Source organism: Oncorhynchus kisutch, linkage group LG27 (genome assembly GCF_002021735.2).
Source record: "Oncorhynchus kisutch isolate 150728-3 linkage group LG27, Okis_V2, whole genome shotgun sequence".
Taxonomy (NCBI): Eukaryota; Metazoa; Chordata; class Actinopteri; order Salmoniformes; family Salmonidae; genus Oncorhynchus; species Oncorhynchus kisutch.
This window is the reverse complement of record NC_034200.2, coordinates 13,883,302-13,904,528: the sequence shown is the minus strand read 5'-3', so window position 1 is coordinate 13,904,528 and position 21,227 is coordinate 13,883,302. Positions and strand designations below refer to the sequence as shown.

General features: G+C 43.0%; 2 protein-coding genes across 7 annotated transcripts; one reads left to right on the top strand and one right to left on the bottom strand.

Annotated features, from left to right (window-relative positions):
* Nucleotides 1-200: 200 nt before the first annotated feature.
* Nucleotides 201-6,197, bottom strand: LOC109872099 (synaptosome associated protein 47). 6 transcript variants are annotated; one of them, XM_020463207.2, is made up of 6 exons: nt 5,919-6,197; nt 4,899-5,428; nt 4,145-4,644; nt 3,649-3,773; nt 1,009-1,204; nt 201-590 (listed from the first exon to the last, which is right to left on the bottom strand). In XM_020463207.2, the coding sequence occupies exons 2-5, from the start codon at nt 5,402-5,404 to the stop codon at nt 1,058-1,060; spliced, it is 1,278 nt and encodes a 425-aa protein (XP_020318796.1). In that variant the 5' UTR covers nt 5,405-5,428; nt 5,919-6,197; the 3' UTR covers nt 201-590; nt 1,009-1,057. The 6 variants fall into 6 exon arrangements, with proteins under 6 accessions (XP_020318796.1, XP_020318797.1, XP_020318800.1 ...); XM_020463208.2 differs by having other exon boundaries at nt 5,932-6,191; XM_020463211.2 differs by having other exon boundaries at nt 3,649-3,770; nt 5,919-6,189.
* A 192-nt stretch (nt 6,198-6,389) lies between these two features.
* jmjd4 (jumonji domain containing 4) lies at nt 6,390-10,089 on the top strand. The gene is made up of 6 exons (XM_020463482.2): nt 6,390-6,890; nt 7,134-7,299; nt 7,639-7,764; nt 7,865-8,132; nt 8,280-8,426; nt 9,574-10,089. The coding sequence occupies exons 1-6, from the start codon at nt 6,638-6,640 to the stop codon at nt 9,907-9,909; spliced, it is 1,296 nt and encodes a 431-aa protein (XP_020319071.1). The 5' UTR covers nt 6,390-6,637; the 3' UTR covers nt 9,910-10,089.
* The last annotated feature ends 11,138 nt before the right edge of the window (nt 10,090-21,227 follow it).

The following is a 21,227-nucleotide window of genomic DNA, read 5'->3' as shown; positions in this document are numbered from 1 at the left end:
TAAAGGAAACTACATAGCCTTTTATGACCTGGGCGGGTTGTAGTGTACTATTTAAGCCAGTCATCTGTCTTCTATGTAAAAAGTGTTTTATTGGATAATTAGGCACCACTCAAATACTTACTCTACTGTCTGTCTACAGTACATTGGCACGGGGAACTTGAGGCATGAAACGTATGAAGAAACACATGATTTACCAGATATTTTGGGTTTAAATCACAGTTTATCAACGATAAATAGACGATAAATAAATTACAGTACAACATAGAGTACAGCATAGAAGTATGCAAGTCATTCATACAAATACGATTATACAGATATCCCCAAATCCAGTGTCAATGTTAGCAAGATTGTGAGTTGCCGTCTGCTTTTTCTTGTACTGTACATTATAGAATAGGTGGTGACCGAATAGTATTCTGTGAATTTCAAGGGACACAGTTTCAAGGGACTTCGTTTCAGACCCACTGCAAACTGGATTATAATTCAGCGATCCCACTCGATGCATCACTTACTCTGCAGCAACATGCGACACTTGGAGCTGGAGGGAAACCATGTGCAGGGAGGGAGGGGAATGGCTTTACTGACACCTGCAACTGAAAAAGAAGGAAAAAAACACACATTTAGCAGCAGTGTGACAATCGTTCCTCACAGTGATTTAAGTACAACATCAGAAACCACTCTATACTTATGGTGACAGACCCAGGGATTCAATCATCCGTCAACAACAACAACCAGGTATGGATCTATTCATGGTTCTTCAGTGCTGCGAGGACAATATCTCCACAAAGTGCTGATGGGAGTGAACACATCCTTACCTTGGTGTAAATGCCATCTAGTGGACTGGTTGGTAATTACCACATTGAGAGGGACATTGATTTCTATATTTTACACATTACAATGACGTAAGGGTGTATGACTACACCGGAGACTCAGACATTTGCTACAAATGTAGAGGTTCAGAACAAAAACTTTCTTAGAGCATGCATTTGTCATCAGGGAACAGCAACTCACAGCGCATTTCTGGATTGCGCTGTGGTGAGCCGGTTGGCTGGTGTGTGAACTACAGCAGCCTCTTCATGCGGCAGGTGTGTTTGTCTATGTGCATAGTGGCCCGGTCCGTAGAGCTGGTCAGGATATCCAGGGCCTCGTCTTGCCTCTCCAGCTCAGTCTCAGCCTCCAGAGCCAGGTTTTTCAGCTGCATCAGCATCTGAGAGAGTAGGCAGAGCCATATAGGCGCACAAACACACACACACACACACACACATACATACACACATGCTTGGATTAACTTGTGGTTGGCCCTTTTGAATCTATTTCCTCTGATCCATTGTACAGGGCAAAGTAAATCAAGCTCAGCTCAAATATTTGACATATATATTTGACCCAGGTCTGTGGGAGTAAATCTCTTGATTCTCGTAGTGGTGGGGAAAAGTGTCTCGTCTAGGGTTATGTCCCGAGAGGACATGGAGTGAGTGAGTCAGTCAGTGGAAAAGACAGGGGAGATGAGCAGAGAGGAGGAATAACACAGCCATAATTATTCTTCCACTGCTTGTCGGAGCCACGAAGACCGAATGGCTGTTAGCTGTAAAATGAAAACCAATGAAGGGACTGCCTAAAAAAAAAAAAACAATCTGTAATGACTGTACTTCCATCGTTAGGTCATGACACAATCGCCGTGTGACCCAATATTCACATGACTAGTATACATTACTCAAGCACATGGTGACTATACAGAGGTCTCTGGTCTCCTGAGGTCATCGATAACAGACAAGTCAATGACATTTTGTTATTTAAACTTTCTGTGTGTTCAGGGAATTCTGCAACTCCATGTCCACGCTCCAACACCTGTGTACGTTATGGTCAATGGAACAACTTAAATCAACCTTGTTGTGCCAAGCAAAACTTAATAGACACTCACTCCACACCCCAACACGTGGTTTCTAAACTAATATTATGTTATCCTACACATGCTCACACACACACACACCCAATTGACGTTATGTCAGTTTTCAGAGGCCAGTAATCGCAGACACAGCAACAGTGCACAGGAACGGCTTCAGACAGCAACGAGCAGACAAATAGTATTTCAACGTATTCCTTAACGACAACTACATGCATTCACTTTCTAAGGTTTCTTCAGTTTGGGAGGAAAATGTGATAAATAGACTGATATCGATACTTCAAAATATACTGCAGTGTAATTTATGGGATTCGGTGCCATATTCTGTAAAATTGACCTTTTAACTAAATTCTACTGTTGAAGGTAAATTTTATCACACCACTTCTGAACTTTTGGGTCATTTTTCTTTTCTTCCCTTCAACATACACAGTCAGACATGTAGGTAAAATACAAATCAAGTTAAAAAATACATTAAAAAGTAGGCTAATAACATAATTAAAATGATGAAAGGTGAGGTGAGTTGTAGGAAATGTGTTTAAGACATAAAATAAAAAAAATGATTTGAACAAAAAAACGACGTGATAATCTGCAGGTATCAAATATCTTTTGACCAAAGGGGCTATTTGCTGTACACTTCGGTAGGCAATCAGGTTAAAAGTGATTCTCAACGAGGGACTCTCACTAATCATTACATGAATTAGCGGCGTCATAAAGTGTACCACTTTACCACTTCAGAAAGCGGTAGGCTTTGTGGTTTAAAACAACCATTATGACTTATCGGCACAAAATAACAAGCCATTGATAGAGAAACAAAACACATGTCCCTGAATTGTAAACAGACTAATTGCGAGAAAATGTCACTAACACGATCGATTTGTTTGAAAATTATTATATATACAATTATATTGAGATACAATCGTATTGATACCATTCTGAAGTAGTCAATATTTAACTTGTAATATCTAACTAACTGTGCCGTTGTGAACGCAATTTCCACAAAAGCCTCATTCAACCTCAGCTTCAATCAGCTTTACAGAACTGCTTATGGGACTGTAAGAAACACCCAAGCCTCGAGAGACTGTAGCCTGTGTTTTTAGGAGGATTCTGAAAATGACAACATACCTGTAACGGATTACCAACCAATTACATAGACAAAATGTTGTGTTTTGAAGAGGTTTAACATGGAAAACACCATTCTGAGCCACCCATAATAATGTGTTCAACGAAAACGCATTTGCGTCACTGTTTATGTCTTGCAACCATCGACCATGCATGGAGCTCACTGTTCAACATTATGAGACTTGGAATGGAAATACTTTATACACTGTCTGACCAGAGAAGTCTAACCAAATAACTGGCCATGTCTCTTTCCCTCTCTCCTCTCTCTTGTAACCCAATGGGAGTTTGGTTTGTGGTCTTACCGACTAATATATAAAATACATAGTACGTAAAATAAAAATCATCACAGTGAATCTCTGGTTTGGACTGGAAACACAGCATTTATCTTCCCATGATTTTCATAGAACATAATGGCATACATTTAATGCATCATAACATGGAAATTCAATCATGCATTTCTTCTGAATTCAAAACAGATATAAAGACAGGTATAAACATTATCTGAACGCAAAATAGAGAAAATGTTAGGGCAGTATAACTTCAGACTGTTATAAAGCATTTGATACATAGGATAAAATGCTTGAGGAAACAGGAAGAGGCATTAGAAGCCAGATTCCGATATTGTATCTCACCTGTCGGATTTCCTGAGCCTCAGCCTGAGTGACCTCTGGCTTAAGGACATGCACCTGCACCTGGGACAGCTCTCCTGCTGGGACTGTCATGGGGACCTCTGTCTCCTGGTACTGCAGCAGGCCTGCTGCCATGGGAGGGGGCAGAGATATAGTGATAGGCCCCTCAAACAAACACATTAGCTTCTTATGAGCGTAACAGTAACCCTATGATAATGTAATGGGGAACGCTCGTAACAACAACAAAACACAGCATGCATCAGAATTGTGTAACAAATCAATAAGCTATGTAATAAATCAATAAGCTAGAGTGTATAATGAGATTTCAGCCTCAAGAGAGCCTAAAGTAATTTCAAAGATGTGTATTGAACAATATGCCATGCTAACACCCACAGATCTTTACTGCCACTTGGTGGCCAAACACAAACCATTGTACAGAGCAAAATAAACAAAGAAGAACCCCCGACTGGGACCACAGAGGATAATCTAACCTTCTTACCTGCATTCCATATGGAACCTTGATCCTGGTCACATGGGGTCGTAGCTGGGGTCGTCAGGAAGGCAGAGTACTCACTTGTGTACTCCACCTTCTTCTTATACTGTATCTCTAGCACTGACATGGCCTCCGGCATCTTAGCCGACAGGAGTCGGAAGCATATGTCTGGCTTCCCTATGAACCTCTGCCTCACACTGATCTCATACGGATTGTGCACCCGGATGTCATCCACCTCATCCCTCTGAAAGCGGTGGAGCAGCACATAGTTTGTGTCTCGGACTTCTAATGAGGAGACCATCACCATCAAGCAACCAGGCTTCAGGTCTGAGTCTCCACCTCTGGAGACGATGGCTGGTACGCTGGTGATCACTCTGTGCTTGCCTGTTCCTGTTAACTTACAAGCAGCCTCTCTGGCAGCATGCTCAGCCTTGACATCCTGCTGACTCTTCCAGGGTAGTTTGCCAAAAGGCCACCAAGGGGGAGACTCCAGTTCAGACAGTAGCCTGCAGAGATAATAGTGACAGAATTTAGAGGAATGCATCCAATTCAGTGACGGTTCATACAAATTAAGAAGGGTAAACATGTTCTATCCAGTCTCAAATAATTAACCACTACTATATATTAGTGTATATTTAATCATCATGTGGATAGAAAGGCATCAAAACTTTGGAAAATCTCCATGATTAGCTACAATATTTGAAAACAATAAAACAAAGGACTGACAGGGCCCAGAGGTAGAATTCGATATCCACCTTACCTGTCTGCCATGCCCAGATCTGAGTCGATCTTGCCTAGGCCATGCATGACGTTATCAAACTGCTCTCCCTGGTGGTGGAGGACATTCCCTGTGTCCTCTAGCCGTCTCTGAGCCCCCGCAACCAGGTTAATCAGCTCCCTCCCCTTGGTCGGCTGTGCCTCAGCCCCCTGAACCTCTGCAGATGGGGACAACAACCTCTCCCTCCAGAAATGCTCCAGGACATTGTAGACCACCACCCGGTTGGGCCTCAGCGAGCCGAACCAGTGCTTGATATTCCCTTGCTCCAACACGGTCAGAGTGCTGAAGATGAAGCTGGACGACTCCATCTTGATCTCCATGATCCTTGAGAGGCGGAAGCCAACCAGGTTCTCTTTGCTCTGGTCTGAGGTGAAGCGCAGCATGGTGCGGGTCAGGGACAGGGTGCCGGCATCCCAGCGCTTCTCACTGTTGATGTAGTAGGAGCCGGGCCAGCTGTGGATGGGGATGTCTCGGGTTGGGCATGTCATTTTGGCTTGGCTTCAGATGCTAACCTAGGAAGAGAGGGGTGAACATGTTAAAATGTTGTATTGTAAATAATATTTGAATCAAGGTCAATATGTTAATCGAGATAAAAGATTTGAGACTAAAACGTTGGAGCTGCTAGCTAGGATTTTCAATCAACCCGGCAGTAAAAGCTATGTTATGTAAGTAGCTAGCTGTCATGGTAATCAAGGTATTTTGGACTAGCTATTCAGACCTACTATATGGACAGTACAGCTAGCTAGATACACATGTTACTGTGTACTAGCTACCTTATTAGAGTACCACTATGTCTATGCTAACCTTGCTAACGTTAGCTGACTAGCAAAACATGCAAAATCATAACATGTCAGGAAGCTAGCTAGCTAGCAGACCTTTTCATAAGCGTTCCTCTCAAATTAAAGATAAGAAAATGTGTATTTGGAGTAAATTGCATTCGTGTTCAAACAAACAAAATAGGTAACTAGCGATCATTCAACATTGTTTGATGATTTTGTTTACTTTTTAAACAAACCTGGCACCTGAGCTCCTGCAGGGTTATGACTATTCCAGGAAATCAGAAGCTACAGTTTTGTAATGTTGCGTAAGACGATAATATTATCGATTGTGCATTATTTGAGTACAGCTGCTCTAGTTGGAAACTGTTAATTAATAGATATTTTAAGGTGCCACTTTAATAATTGTAAAAAAAAAAAAATGTAAGAAAAATATCTTTTCGCAGATTGGTTCCCAAAGCGAGTGATTTGTTTGGACGTGAAGAGACGTCACTTCCTCAGTACAGACATGTTTACAGTTCGTCTAGAAACAATGATCCTGCTATTTTGAAATGTGTAGAATGTGCATTATTAATGTCTAATTTCAAAGTGTATATTTACTAAAGACATTCAACGTTGAATTAGCAAACATTGCGGAAACAATCATGTACAACAAAAAAAACGAACAAATTAAAGCAAATATTGGGCGTGTGCATCTATAAATGTGGTCCCCTAAAATGCAAAATAGCATAGCCATAGGAAGCTATTTTTAGGCTCGAATGAACGAACCATTTTCTCCACATTTTTGATTTATCTTTGCAATGTAAATCCAATAATAATGGTCGAAAAGCAATTAATATGACATATCATGTCACTATAGTTTAGGTACGTCGCTTGTTTCGATTGCTTGCTAATTAGTTAGCTAGTTAACGTTACACCCAGGACTTGTTTACATCATCCAGTATCATGGACAGGGAGTCTTATCATAACTGCTGCAGCCTCGTTAAAATATCAAGGCAATCCTATGAACAATTTTGGTCTTCGCACTTTGTGGATTACATAGAGAAGGATTTGAGCTATTCCAAATTCTTTAAAAAGTACTTACTTCCTAACCACCCATGCATGTTCTCGAGGAAATTTACTGAAGACTGGAAATGTAGGAAACAGTGGGTCACTGAAGAGGGGAAGCCAAACTTCCAGAAACTGCTGCAGCAATTTGGTGAATAAATGTTGTTAGCTACATATCTATTACAATGTCCAGTAACTTTGATGTCAAATGAAAGAGTTTGATTAGCCTATGGATGGGTTGTTCTGATCTGTGATTTGACAATCATTTCTCGTGCTTTGTGTAATTATCTGATGTATATATTTGGTAATAAAACATGTGTTGCAGTTATGATGAACCAATAACCTATTTTGTAAATTGTGATTTCAAAGTATTTATCTTTTTTTCCTCTTGCAGATGAGACTCCGGTTCCAGTTGCAAACTGCAATGCGAAAGAATACAATGCAAACCCCAAACAAATTATTCCTTTCAAGGAATTTATTCACTACTGGAGAGAGTACATACAGAATGGACACTCATCACCAAAAGGATGTCTCTATCTGAAAGATTGGCACATGTCAAGGTATTGAATTCACCTGTATGTTGCCATCTGAAGTAAGAGCACACTGTATATAGACTGTATATAGACTTTTTTTCTATTGTGTTATTGACTGTATGTTTGTTTATTCCATGTGTAACTCTGTTGTTTGTGTCGCACTGCTTTGCTTTATCTTGGCCAGGTTGCAGTTGTAAATGAGAACTTGTTCTCAACTAGCCTACCTGGTTAAATAAAGGTGAAATAAATTAAATAAAAAATGATTGGAACGTTTTTTACAGTATGTAAATAATGTATATACTGAAAGTAGCTGTATCAAGAATAAGCTAAACATGGCTCAATGGTTCCGTCCTCTGTCTTTCACAGGGATTTTCCTGAACACAATGTTTACACTACCCCAGTCTTCTTTTCCTCTGACTGGCTTAATGAGTATTGGGATACTTTGGAGGTGGATGACTACCGGTTTGTCTACATGGGACCCAAAGGCTCATGGTATAACAAAACATTTCAATATAGAGTCTATAATGGATATTCTCTTAAATCTCTGTCTCCTCTAACAACATGTGATTGCTTTTTCCTCTTTTTGCTATAGGACGCCATTCCACGCGGATGTGTTCCGCTCCTACAGCTGGTCAGCGAACATCTGTGGCAGGAAGAAATGGCTCCTGTATCCCCCAGGCCAAGAAGAGTTTCTACGAGACACCCATGGCAACCTTGCTTATGACGTCACTGCCCCTGAGATTCGAGACAAGGTGCAATTCCCACACTGTGATGAGGCCTGTCAACCACTAGAGATCATTCAGGAAGCAGGGGAGATCATATTTGTGCCCAGTGGTTGGCACCATCAGGTTTATAATTTGGTAAGAACTGCAGTTTGGATGTGGGACAAATTAAGTGGTACACTTGATCAATAGGTTTTTTACAAATCATTATCAGTTAAGCACCTGTATGGTTCATATGGCTAATTTTGAACTAAGTAACCTGACTTCTATCTCATTATCCTGCAGGAAGACACCATCTCCATCAACCATAACTGGCTGAATGGCTGCAATGTGGACATTATGTGGCAGTTCCTTCAGAATGAGCTGTCTGCTGTCCAGAGGGAAATAGAGGAATGGAGGAACACTATGGATTCATGGCATCAGCACTGCCAGGTATATAAGACACTTGGAGATAGACATACAGTGCCTTCGGAAAGTATTCAGACCCCTTGACTTTTTCCACATTTTATTACGTTACAGCCTTGTTCTAAAATGAGTTTCTCCCCCCCCCTCATTAATCTACACACAATACCCCATAATGACAAAGCAAAAACAGGTTTAGACAAATGTATTAAAATATCACATTACATAAGTATTCAGACCATTTACTCTGTACTTTGTTGAAGCACCTTTGGCAGTGATTACTGCATCAAGTCTTTTTGGGTATGAAGCTACAAGCTTGGCACACCTGTATTTGGGGAGTTTCTTCCATTCTGCTCTGCAGATCCTCAAGCACTGTCAGGTTGGATGGGGCGCGTCGCTTCACAGCTATTTTCAGGTGTTCGATTGGGTTCAAGTCCGGGTTCTGGCTGGGTCACTTAAGGACATTCAGAGACTTATCCCGAAGCCACTCCTGCATTGTCTTGACTGTGCTTAGGGTCGTTGTCCTCTTGGAAGCTGAACCCTTGCCACAGTCTGAGGACCTGAGCGCTCTGGAGCAGGTTTTCATCAAGGGTCTCTCTGTACTTTGGTTTTTGCTCTGACATGCACTGTCAACTGTGGGACCTTTTATATAGACAGGTGTGTGCCTTTACAAATCATGTCCAATCAATTGAGTTTACCACAGGTGGACTCCAATCAAGTTGTAGAAGCATCTCAAGGATGAGCAATGGAAACAGAATGCTCCTGATCTCAATTTCGAGTCTCATAGCAAAGGGTCTGAATACTAATGTAAATAAGGTATCGGTTTTATTTTTAATACATTTTAAAACATGAAGAAAATCAAATTCAAATCAAATGTATTTATATAGCCCTTCGTACATCAGCTGATATCCCAAAGTGCTGTACAGAAACCCAGCCCAAAACCCCAAACAGCAAGCAATGCAGGTGTAGAAGCACGATCAGAAAAGCCTGTTTTCACTGTCATTATGGGGTATTGTGTGTAGATTGCTGAGGATTTTATTTGATCCACTTTAGAATAAGACTGTAACAACAAAATGTGGCAAAGTCAAGGGGTCTGAATACTTTCCAAAGGCACTGTCTGACAAAGCAGATGTATTTTAAAAAGCTGTGTAATCTGAGCTGGTATTTTGTTTTACAGGTCATCATGAAGTCTTGCTCTGGGATTGATTATGGGGAGTTTGCCACTTTCCTGAAGATTATCGCTGACAACCGCATGTCCTTCTTGAGTTCTTGCTCCGGGAACAACTCCTCAAATTACCCACGTCATCTTTCAGAGACCCTGGCCACATTGGGGCTTCACCATGCTGCCTTTGACCTACAGAGGGTGGCTCACATTCTAGAATGCATGCTCTGCAATGAAGACTTCAAGAGACTTGATCATTCAACTCTGAGCTCACAACCTGAAAGTTTGCTGCAGCAGATTCGAGAGACCATGCTCTCCACTAGAGGGCAGCACTCGCTTTACCAGGAATAGGCCACCCAGTATCCTTTATGAGCAACTTTATCAATACATTTAGTTGATAAGGCTTTGGTTTCAGAGGTAGCCTGATGTTATCTTGACCCCCGCCCCACCAAAAAAATGTCATCCTGTGTGAGTTTATGGGTGTTTTTTTATGTTGTGAATGAGATGTTGATAAAATGACAAACCTCCATACTTTGTGTCCTCGTATGTTTATTACGCCAGAGATACATAAAGTTATATTTAAGATAATAGCTAGCAACTGGCAAGCAGTGCACAACTGGCAAACAGCATAGTGTCAAGGAACTCAATATTTGAAGCAATCGCAATACTACAAACAAGGAAACTATTCATAGACGACATGGTTGGTAGTGCTACCAGTGAAATACTGTACTAGGTGATTTGGAATAAGAACATTTTAACTTTATGTACCCTATCCATGTAAATATGATCTGGCTCATTTCAACATTTAGTTTCATATTGTTGGGGTCAAATACCTCCATCTTCATTAGGCTTTAAGAGTCTTTGGGCCACCAGTATCGCACGGATTCCTCCAGAGACTGTTCTCAAGTCTTGAGTGTTAATGGCTCTTTTGCATGAGCCAGGCGAATGCCCAGATCTCCAACTCTGTGCTTCCCGGCTGACTTGCCAGACTGGGTCTGAGGTGCCAATCCTTCGGGTAGTGCCGACTTGCGTACGGCATCAGATGTTTTCCCGTACCACCCCATTGTGATGAGTCCTGGCCGATGGAACAGCCCTTACTAAAGCTGATGCCCTGCATGTAGACCAGGTTGACCCCCAGAGGAAGAGCCACCCCGGGAGGAAGGTCCTTCACTCCCTCGGGATGTCCTATGAGAAACCACTATAGAAATATTATAGGGTTATTACAGGAATAACTTGAATTCAACAGCCATGCTAGCCATATCCCATACCGTATCCTGCAGCCATCTCATCCATATTGTATATGGCATGACAACAACCCAGTAGTTGACAATAAGCTACAGCACACGGTATGAGGCGAGGTAAGCAAACCATTTCCACCATTTATCTATTGCATAGTGGTGCCTGTGGTAGTCTACTGTGTTGCCCTGCTGACACCAGTGGTGACCTGTCATTCAGGACAGGTTGCCTGTTTGGCATGTTATTTTGGCATTAGTACATGTTACATATCAGTTTGCAAACAATGTCAAAAAAAAGATATATAGATATATTTTTTGCTTTATTGAGTAAGGCAGCTCCAAAATGCAGGTGTTTCAGACTAGTTCAGTGGTTTCTGTGGTGGGGCAGCCAGAGGAAAATACAGACTGTAGGAGTTGGTAATGTTCTATAGTTGTACTGTGATTGGCTCAGTGTTCTGTCACTCATGGGGACACGACGTCACCGTAAAATATACGGGGAGAGCTCAAACATTCAAGCCCGTTGGGTGCTGCCATAGAGTTTACATAGGAAGTGCCCATCCAAGAAAGGTGAAGGTCATTGGCCACATATAAAATTACGTCAAATCACGTTATATCTACCGTAGCTTTGATTGATCATGTCAACATCATACTTTCAAAATCTTAACTAGCAGTCATTATCATGAATCAAGTCGACAATCTACTGGCAAATATTTTTCAATCCTTGTGATATGAAGAGAAATTATGAAGAGAAATTATCGATAAAACGTATCGGTGCTCATCGGCCATTGGACATAAACACTACACAACAGGTTGGCAATCACTAATTCAACAATGAGTGGTTTGAAAGGAATCAGTGGCTAACTGCAAGCATTGCAAAGCAATCACTAGCCTGCTATTCAATGGAGTGGGTGTGTTGTCCAAGTCTGAGTTTAAGGGTCTCTTTTCTAAGCTTAAAAGGATAAACATTCAACATTGGCCTTGCTGTCAATCCAGCATGACTTCTGCCGCATTCAAAACAACTGGAAACTCGGAAATCTCAGACAAGAAGCTTCACTGCAGTACCTGGTTCGAATCCTGGTTCGAATCCAGGCTGTATCACATCCAGCCGTCATTGGGAGTCCCATAGAGCGGCTCACAATTGGCCAAGTGTCGTCCTGGTTTGGCCGGGGTAGGCCGTCATTGTAAATAAGAATTTATTCTTAACTGACTTGCCTAGTTAAATAAAGGTTAAATGAAAAAAAAGCCTGACTTTGATGAAAAGGTTTGATGACAAAATTTGCCCAAGAAGGACTGCCTTGCCACCTTCCTGTTCAGGTGAGAACAGGTACGGCAACTGCACAGCCCTCAACTGCAAGGCTCTCCAGAGGGTGGTGCGGTCTGCACAACGCATCACCGGGGGCAAACTACCTGCCCTCCAGGACACCTACAGCACCTGATGTCACAGGAAGGCCCAAAATATTATCAAGGACAACAACCATCCGAGCCACTTCCTGTTCACCCCACAACCATCCAGAAGGCGAGGTCAGTACTTGTACATCAAAGCTGGGACCGAGAGACTGAAAAACAGCTTCTATCTCAAGAGCATCAGACTGTTAAACAGCAATTACTAACACAGAGAGGCTGCTGCCTACATACATACTCAAATCATTGGCCACTTTAATAAATGGATCACTAGTCACTTTAAATAATGCCACTTTAATAATGTTTACATATATTTCATTACTCATCTCATATGTATATACTGTATTCTATACCATCTATTGAATCGTGCCGCTCGGTCATCGTTCATCCATAAATGTATATGTACATATTATTTTTCCATCCCTTTAGATTTGTGTGTATTAGGCAGTTGTTGTGGAATTGTTAGATTACATGTTAGATACTGCTGCACTGTCGGAACTGGAAGTACAAGCATTTCTCTACACTCGCATTAACATCGCTAACCATGTGTACAGTTAAAGTCGGAAGTTTACATACACTTAGATTGGAGTCCTTGTTTTTCAACCACTGCACACATTTCTTGTTAACAAACTATAGTTTTGGCAAGTATGTTAGGACATCTACTTTGGGCATGACACAAGTAATTTTTCCAACAATTGTTTACAGACAGATTATTTCACTTGTAATTCACTGGCATCATTTGAGTCAATTGGAGGTGTACCTGTGGATGTATTTCAAGGCCTACCTTCAAACTCAGTGCCTCTTTGCTTGACATCATGGGAAAATCTAAAGAAATCATCCAAGACCTCAAGAAAAACAATTGTAGACCTTCACAAGTCTGGTTCACCCTTGGGAGCAATTTCTAAATAATGGCCGGTAGTACGCAAGTATAAAAACCATGGGACCACGCAGCCGTCATACCGCTACGGAAGGAGATGTGGGTTTTTTTCTCCTAGAGATGAACGTACTTTTGTGCGAAAAGTGCAAATCAATCCCAGAACAACAGCAAAGGACCTTGTGAAGATGCTGGAAGAAACAGGTACAAAAGTATCTATATACACAGTAAAACAAGTCCTATAATCGACATAACCTGAAAGGCCGCTCAGCAAGGAAGAAGCCACTGCTCCAAAACCGCCATAAAAAAGCCAGACTACGGTTTGCAACTGCACATGGGAACAAAGATCGTACTTTTTGGAGAAATGTCCTCTGGTCTGATGAAAAAAAATAGAACTGTTTGGCCATAATGACAATCGTTATGTTTGGAGGAAAAAGGCCTGCAAGCCGAAGAACACCATCCCAACCGTGAAGCACGGGGGTGGCAGCATCATGTTGTGGGGGTGCTTTGCTGCAGGGTGTACTGGTGCACTTCACAAAATAGATAGCATCATGAGGCTGGAAAATCATGTGGATATATTGAAGCAACATCTCAAGACATCAGTCAGGAAGTTAAAGCTTGGTCGCAAATGGGTCTTCCAAATGGACAATGACCCCAAGCATACTTCCAGAGTTTGACAAAATGGCTTAAGGACAACAAAGTCAAGGTATTGGAGTGGCCATCACAAAGCCCTGACCTCAGTCCTATAGAAAATTTGTGGGCAGAACTGAAAAAGTGTGTGAGAGCAAGGAGGCCTACAAACCTGATTCAATTACACCAGCTTTGTCAGGAGGAATGGGCCTAAATTCACCCAACTTATTGTGGGAAACTTGTGGAAGGCTACCCGAAACGTTTGACCCAAGTTAAACATTTTAAAGGCAATGCTACCAAATACTAATTGGGTGTATGTAAACTTCTGACCCACAGGGATTGTGATGAAATAAATAAAAGCTGAAATAAATCATTCTCTCTACTATTATTCTGACATTTCACATTCTTAATATAAAGTGGTGATCTTAATTGACCTAAGACAGGGAATAATTACTAGAATTAAATGTCAGGAATTGTGAAACTGAGTTTCAATGTATTAAGGTGCTAAGGTGTATGTAAAATTCCGACTTCAACTGTATGTGACCAATACAATTTGATTTGATTCATAGTCTGTTTTAGAGAAATGTCATCATCGAATATTGTAAGAGCTTACATTGTCTGCTTATATGCCCCCTTTATTTATCCTACGAATCTGACTTGGTGTACAGGGAGAATACTGTAAGAACGGCCCATGTTCTGAACTATGTCGTTGTACGTTTCAAAAGTGCTGAACAAATAGTTGTAATGACTATGTCCATCCTAGCTCGCTCATTAATGTCTTAATCGAAATTACGGATTGCCTTTTAGAGATTGTACATCTCAATTGTCAGTAGAAACCACATTTGTTAAAGCAAGTCAGCCATATCAGCTATGTTTTTTTTAAAGGCAGTAAATGAGGCTGAATGAACAATTTCGCTGCCAGTCAAGGCTCTGCTGATAGCCAGGTGTAGTAGTGGTAAGGATTCACTCCACGGTGCTGAATTCTTTAAAATTATTATTCTGTTGGGACAGTTTTCTGTAGGCCCTAACAGTTTGTGGGCACCGTTTGTCACCGTTATACTGCATAAAGAGTTTGCCCCACCAAAATATACATGCTAAAATAGCCACTGGCCTACACGATGGAATAATTTCCAGAGTTCTCGGATCTTCCTCCCACATCAGAGCTTTTTCTGAGCATTTTCTGAGGAATTGAGATCTGGCTTGGGCCTCCACTGGCTTGAGGCTGTTCCCTGCAAGGATGCAAACTGGTGAGGGCCCAAAAAGGTGATACTTTTTCTTTTTGATACTGAAACATGCAAAACAAATCCCTGCAAGTGGGAAATGCAGGTTTGAACTAATAAAACAACAAAGAATATGATCTTCATGATCAGTCTCTGTGTGTAAAATATAAAGTGGTTAATGTGAACCTAACACAACTTAAAACTGTAAGGAAAGCAATCCAATGTCATTTGTTGCTTAGGCTTTAATGCAAATGACACTCAAGTCTTGAAAAAAAAAACAATACACTAATATTGCAGTTAGCCATGGCAGCTTTTATAATAGAATGCCTGTGACCACACACATCTAAATATTGCATTTGGGGGAAAAAAACATCTTAACCCTAGGATATATATGCCGTGTCAAAATGCATGTGTGTTATATTGAACATAGAGGAGGGAGTAAAATGTAGGCAAGCAACTACTAGTCGAATAAGACATGGGAGAGATGACGAATTTTGGCAAAGAGATTTATTTATAGACTAATACACTTACTTAAAACAAACAACCAAACTGAAAACTGCAGACATTACTAGTGCCTCTCCCTTCGCCATAAGGTGACTAGTTTGCATCACTGTCCCTGAGGCAACACAGCCCATAGAAAAAGCTCTGTGCGGGCTGATCTTCACCTGACGGCAGATTTTATAAACCTTCAAATGTTCAAAAATGTTGTCTTTTATGGTGTTGTCACACTCGACCAGAACACCACAACCCACTTCTGCTTCTTTCAATCTAAATAACAATAAGAGAAAGAACATGTCAACCATCATATGGGGGTGCTTCAAATGAATATCATGCCTGGGTTTCTCGTAGCTAACTTTAATTGAAACATTATCTAACTGCTGCACACCAGTGGAGGCTGGTGACTTGAAAAATTTAGGAGAATTGGAGATCCACGGTATAGGCGTGGAACGCACGGAGACCACAAAGCGTGTTTCAAAAATCGCCAAACACGAATGATTTGAACCTAAAGCATTTAATAAAGACATTTATAGTACAATATTATGGGGAGTGGGAATGAGAGGGCTACTTACACAGCGTTGGAAAGGGATCACAGCAGAGATTGATTGACTGAGGGCATGAGTTGGAGGTGTTCAGAGGCTTGACCAGTGCAGTAACACAAGACACTACACAGTTAGACAAAAGAGCTAAGAATGAGTTAGTCCAAGCAAGGAGTAAAATAATTTATGTGTAGTAATGTGATTGTGTATGTGATTGACTCTACATACAGTAATAAGAGAAAATTGGATGAGTGGATGAGCAGGCACATGAGACGTCATGGGTTCAGTTCATGTCAGGAGAATGTTGACAATGGTAGTGGAGTGGAGTAGACATCCCCTCTTAATCAGGGAACATGAGGGGACTTCCATTACAGTTGCGCCATCGTAGGTTTGGGACAACGAGTTTCTCTGAAGTTAAACTCAGACATCTCCAAATTCACGAAGTCAAACACAGACTGCGCATCTCGCCCACTTGACATACCCCAAGGAATGTTCCTGAATAAAGCCCTGATCATCTACATAGCTGACGATAACTGACACCTGCAAGCAGACTGGTGGCACCATAGGTCCCAGAGCAGTGGGGCAATTTTTACCCCCTGGGGCCTGGAGTTTTTCCTTATACGTTAACCTAACTAGGAAAATTCTGGAACCTATAAAAGGTATGACAGTGATTCATCAGTTGTAAAAAGCTTTTATATGGGCTATGATGGGACCATTTCTTCCTAATTAAGTCACGTGGTTTTACAAAACTCCTGAAAAGAACTCTGGCCCTGGGGTGGATGAAAACCCTGTCAAACTCCAGCTACCTTATATTTGTTCATTTAAATGATATTTAGACTAGATTAGGAGGGAGATTTCCTCTACCCAGACACATAGACATCAACTGAAGGACAATAGAACTCACAGGGATGAGCTTGCTTTATGCATGTTTAGGCCTGTCGACACTATTATGTTGATTGATTAATTCCAGTTAGACATTTTGGATTAAAACTGTATAGGCATTTTAGCCAGCCCAATTTTGAATATAATCTAGATTAGATCACATTCACATTTCTCCTGACAAACAAATGGACTATAAATACATGATCAATTAGTTGGTCCTATACAGATGGACAGGGCGCATAGGCTGTTATGCAGCTTCTCATATTAGTTGACCTACAGTTGATAAGACAGAAAAAAAGCTATTGTTTTCATCCCGTACAGCATGTCAGATTTCTAATGTTTAGGTGTAGCCTAGGCTGCAGCAACATTTATGTCATTCGTTTTTTGCTTGTGTCTGTCTGGAGTGATTCCTTTCATCTTTGCTAAATAAATACAAGAAGAAAGTGCAAAGCCTACTTGAGCTCACGTGAAAAAAATGAGTCAACCTATCTCTTTAATCAAACTTTTAACGGATGTTTTCGGCATCCTAGAAAAGATGTTCAGTGTGCAAAGCATCGTAAAGTGCAGTTACAGGCGGCTTCTTTAAAGGCTCCCTGTTAGTTAACAAGCTATACATTTGATTCCAGTTGGTATTGAATGCCCTAACCTTTTCATCCTTCTTCATGAAATCAATCTCAGGCAGAGATCGACCCTCGCTTTAACACACAGAACCCCCATAATGCTCTGTGGCACAATCCCGATGCAACACACTAGTTTCATTCTCTGATCCTACTTCTATGATTGGATGGACATGTCATGACGTGGCCCTCTTTGGGTATAGCGAGTACCCTCCCTCTTTCTCTTACCACCTCCCTCCCTCCTACACCCAGGCTCTGTTATCTCAGGTCGTAAATTCCATGAGGAGACTCTCTTCCCCCCCGGCCATGCGGTATGGAGAGAGGGTTCACAGTAGAACAAACCAACTTCTTCTACCTCACAGAACTTGAGAACTGAACAATATCTCTATTTTGGAGAATGTGTAAACGGTCGGTGGAGAATTCAGCTACGACCGGTCCATTTGGTTTAATGTTTGTGACCTCATGAGAGACAATACAGCCACATTACCATAACTGTTTATACAAGAGTCTCCGTTATGAGATTTGCATCTAATTATTGTATAAAATGAATGAATGAAGATGAAACTATTTGTGAAATTATGTAATGTGATTTTAAACTGTTTAATAAAAGATAATTCCCTTTAAAGTCATTGGCCCACCCCATGAGCACAGACATTGATCTGGCATCATTGGACAGCCTTTTCTGCTGTTTCGAAGATAACCTCCACCTGGAGAAGCCCACTTCAGACCATGGGTACCTAGATTACTGATAGGACTAAGGTTTGAGTAGAGACCGTGCATTCCTCGGTCATCTGAGGGAGCTAAGGTTGTAACGGTTGTTGAATTCCTAACCAAACCACGTGGAGCATTGGCTACATTGGTGGAAATGGTTCAACTCTGAGACAATCGATACCGATAGAATAAGATCAAATCTTCAATACTAATTACTAGTCTGCAGCTATAATTTATGTCAACCTGGAATACGAAGACGAACAACCACCGAAACATCTATTCTACAAGAACATTTCTGAATGGGACTCTGAAGTATCCATTCTAACCATGAAAGACTCCAGGGACGCAAAGAGAAGTTAAGATGTTAACTTTTCAACAGAAAGACTGATGATTCCAACAGAGATCACGACGACACACTGAGCGTAAATATACATATTGATTGCAATTATTCCCGAATGAGTGAGCTTTCATGTGCAACGGATTAGCATTTCAATTAATATAATTAGCAACTGTATAGTGTCTTTTGTGCCCTTCTCAGTCCCTTTGTCTCCCAAACCGCAATTTTGGTTTAGCCCACTTGTCACGCCTTGGTCTTAGGTTTTTGTGTTTTCGTTATATATTTTGGTCAGGCCAGGGTGTGACATGTGTTTACGTGTTGTGTTTCGCATTGGGGTTTTATAGGATTGGGATTGCTATGATTAGGGGTGTGTCTAGTTAGGTTTGGGCTGCCTGAGGCGGTTCTCGATCAGTCAGGTGTTTCTTGTTGTCTCTGATTGGGAACCGTATTTAGGTAGCCTGAGTTTCACTTTGTATTTCGTGGGTGATTGTTCCTGTCTCTGTGCAGTGTTCACCAGATAGGTTGTATTAGGTTTCACGTTCCATTTGTTGTTTTCGTGTTTATTAAGTTATTTCATGTATCGTCACTTTTCCTTCATTAAAGATCATGAGTAACCACCACGCTGCATTTCGGTCCGACTCTCTTTCAACAAACGAAGAACGCCGTTACAGAATCACCCACCACACACGGACCAAGCAGCGTGGAAACAGGCAGCGACCGCAGGAAAAGCGAAAGGAGGAATGGACAGGGGAGGACGTTATGGACAGCAATTGCATGGAGTATATGACGTGGGAAGAAATCGACAGGTGGGCGGCCGACCCAGAGAGAGTGCAGGAGCCCGCATGGAATTCGCTTGAGCAGTGCGAAGAAGGCTATAGGCGAATGGAGTCGAAAAGGAAAACACGGCGGCGCAGAGCGAAACCCGAAAGTCACCCCAAAAAATGTATTGGGGGGGGGCTCAGGGAGAGAGTGGCAGAGTCAGGAGTCAGACCTGAGCCAACTCTCCCTGTTAAGCATGAGGAGCAGCGATATAAGGACTTCTGGTCTTGGGAGATGATATTATAAGGAAGAGGACCCTGGGCTCAGCCTGGTGAATATCGCCGCCCCAAGGAGGAAGCAGAGGCAGCAGGAGATAGGAGCCGGCGATACGAGGGAACACGGTTGGCAAGGAAGCCCGAGAAACAACCCCAAAAAATTATTGGGGGGGGGCTTACAGGGAGTATGGCTATGCCAGGTAGGAGACCTGCGCAAACTCCCTGTGCTTTCCGGTGGGCTAAAGAGACCGGGCAGGCACCGTGTTATGCTAGTGAGCGCACGGTGTCTCCAGTGCGGGTGCATAGCCCGGTACGGTTCATACTAGCCCTTCGTATTGGCCGTACTAGAGTGGGCATCGAGCCAGGTAAGCTTGGGCAGGCTCGGTGCTCCAGAGCTCCAGTGCGCCTGCATGGTCCGGTCTATCCAGAGCCACCTCACCAGTCCTCCGGTAGCAGCTCCCCGCACCAGGCTTCCTGTGCGTGTCCTCGCTCCAGTATCACCAGTGCCCGCACCACGCATCAGGCCTACAGTGCGCCTCGCCTCGCCTGCGCTGTCGGAGTCTCCCGCCTGTTCAGCGCAGCCAGCGTTTTCCTCCTCTCCTGCGCTGTCGGAGTCTCCCGCCTGTTCAGCGCTATCAGAGCCTTCCTTCTCTACAGCGCTGCCGGAGCCTCCTGCCTGTTTGAAGCAGCCTGAGCTGCCAGTCTGCAGGGAACTGTCAGTCTGCAAGGAGCTGCCAGTCTGCAAGGAGCTGCCAGTCTGCAAGGAGCTGCCAGTCTGCAAGGAGCTGTCAGCCTGCAAGGAGCTGCCAGTCTGCAGGGAACTGTCAGTCTGCAAGGAGCTGTCAGTCTGCAAGGAGCTGTCAGTCTGCAAGGAGCTGCCAGTCTGTAAGGAGCTGTCAGTCTGCATGAAGCAGCCAGAGCTGTCAGTCTGCAAGGAGCTGCCAGTCTGCAAGGAGCTGCCAGTCTGCAAGGAGCTGCCAGTCTGCAAGGAGCTGCCAGTCTGCAAGGAGCTGTCAGCCTGCATGGAGCAGTCAGAGCTGTCAGTCTGCAAGGAGCTGCCAGTCTGCAGGGAGCTGTCAGTCTGCAAGGAGCTGTCAGTCTGCAAGGAGCTGTCAGCCTGCATGGAGCAGTCAGAGCTGTCAGTCTGCATGGAGCAGCTAGATCCGCCAGTCAACCAGAATCTTCCAGATCTGCTAGTCAACCTGAATCTTCCAGATCCGCCAGCCAGCCAGGATCTACCGGAGCCTACTACCTACCTGAGCTTCATCTCAGTACTGGGCTTCCTCTCAGTACTGGGCTTCCTCTCAGTACTGGGCTTCCTCTCAGTACTGGGCTTCCCCTCAGTTCCGGGCTGCCCCTCAGTTCCGGGCTGCCCCTCAGTTCCGGGCTGCCCCTCAGTTCCGGGCTCCCCTCAGTCCAGAGCTGCCCCTCAGTCCCGAGCTGCCCCTCAGTCCCGAGCTGCCCCTCAGTCCCGAGCTGCCCCTCAGTCCCGAGCTGCCCCTCAGTCCCGAGCTGCCCCTCAGTCCCGAGCTGTCCCTCAGTCCCGAGATGCCCCTCAGTCACGAGCTGCTCCTTAGTTCTGTGGGGTTCTGGGTGAGGACTATTAGGCCATGGTCGGCGGCGAGGGTGGATTATCCCAGGACGCGAAGGGGAGGAACTAGGACATTAATGAAGTGGGGTCCACGTCCCGA

Excerpts from the sequence above, each read along its gene's own strand:
- LOC109872099 (XM_020463207.2), bottom strand. The coding sequence starts at position 5,404 with ATGACATGCCCAACCCGAGACATCCCCATCCACAGCTGGCCCGGCTCC. Across the intron at positions 3,774-4,144 it reads AGGTTCCATATGGAATGCAG|CAGGCCTGCTGCAGTACCAG; the intron begins GTAAGAAGGTTA and ends CTCCCATGGCAG. Across the intron at positions 1,205-3,648 it reads AGGCTCAGGAAATCCGACAG|ATGCTGATGCAGCTGAAAAA; the intron begins GTGAGATACAAT and ends CTACTCTCTCAG.
- jmjd4 (XM_020463482.2), top strand. The coding sequence starts at position 6,638 with ATGGACAGGGAGTCTTATCATAACTGCTGCAGCCTCGTTAAAATATCA. Across the intron at positions 8,133-8,279 it reads ACCATCAGGTTTATAATTTG|GAAGACACCATCTCCATCAA; the intron begins GTAAGAACTGCA and ends ATTATCCTGCAG. Across the intron at positions 8,427-9,573 it reads CATGGCATCAGCACTGCCAG|GTCATCATGAAGTCTTGCTC; the intron begins GTATATAAGACA and ends TTTGTTTTACAG.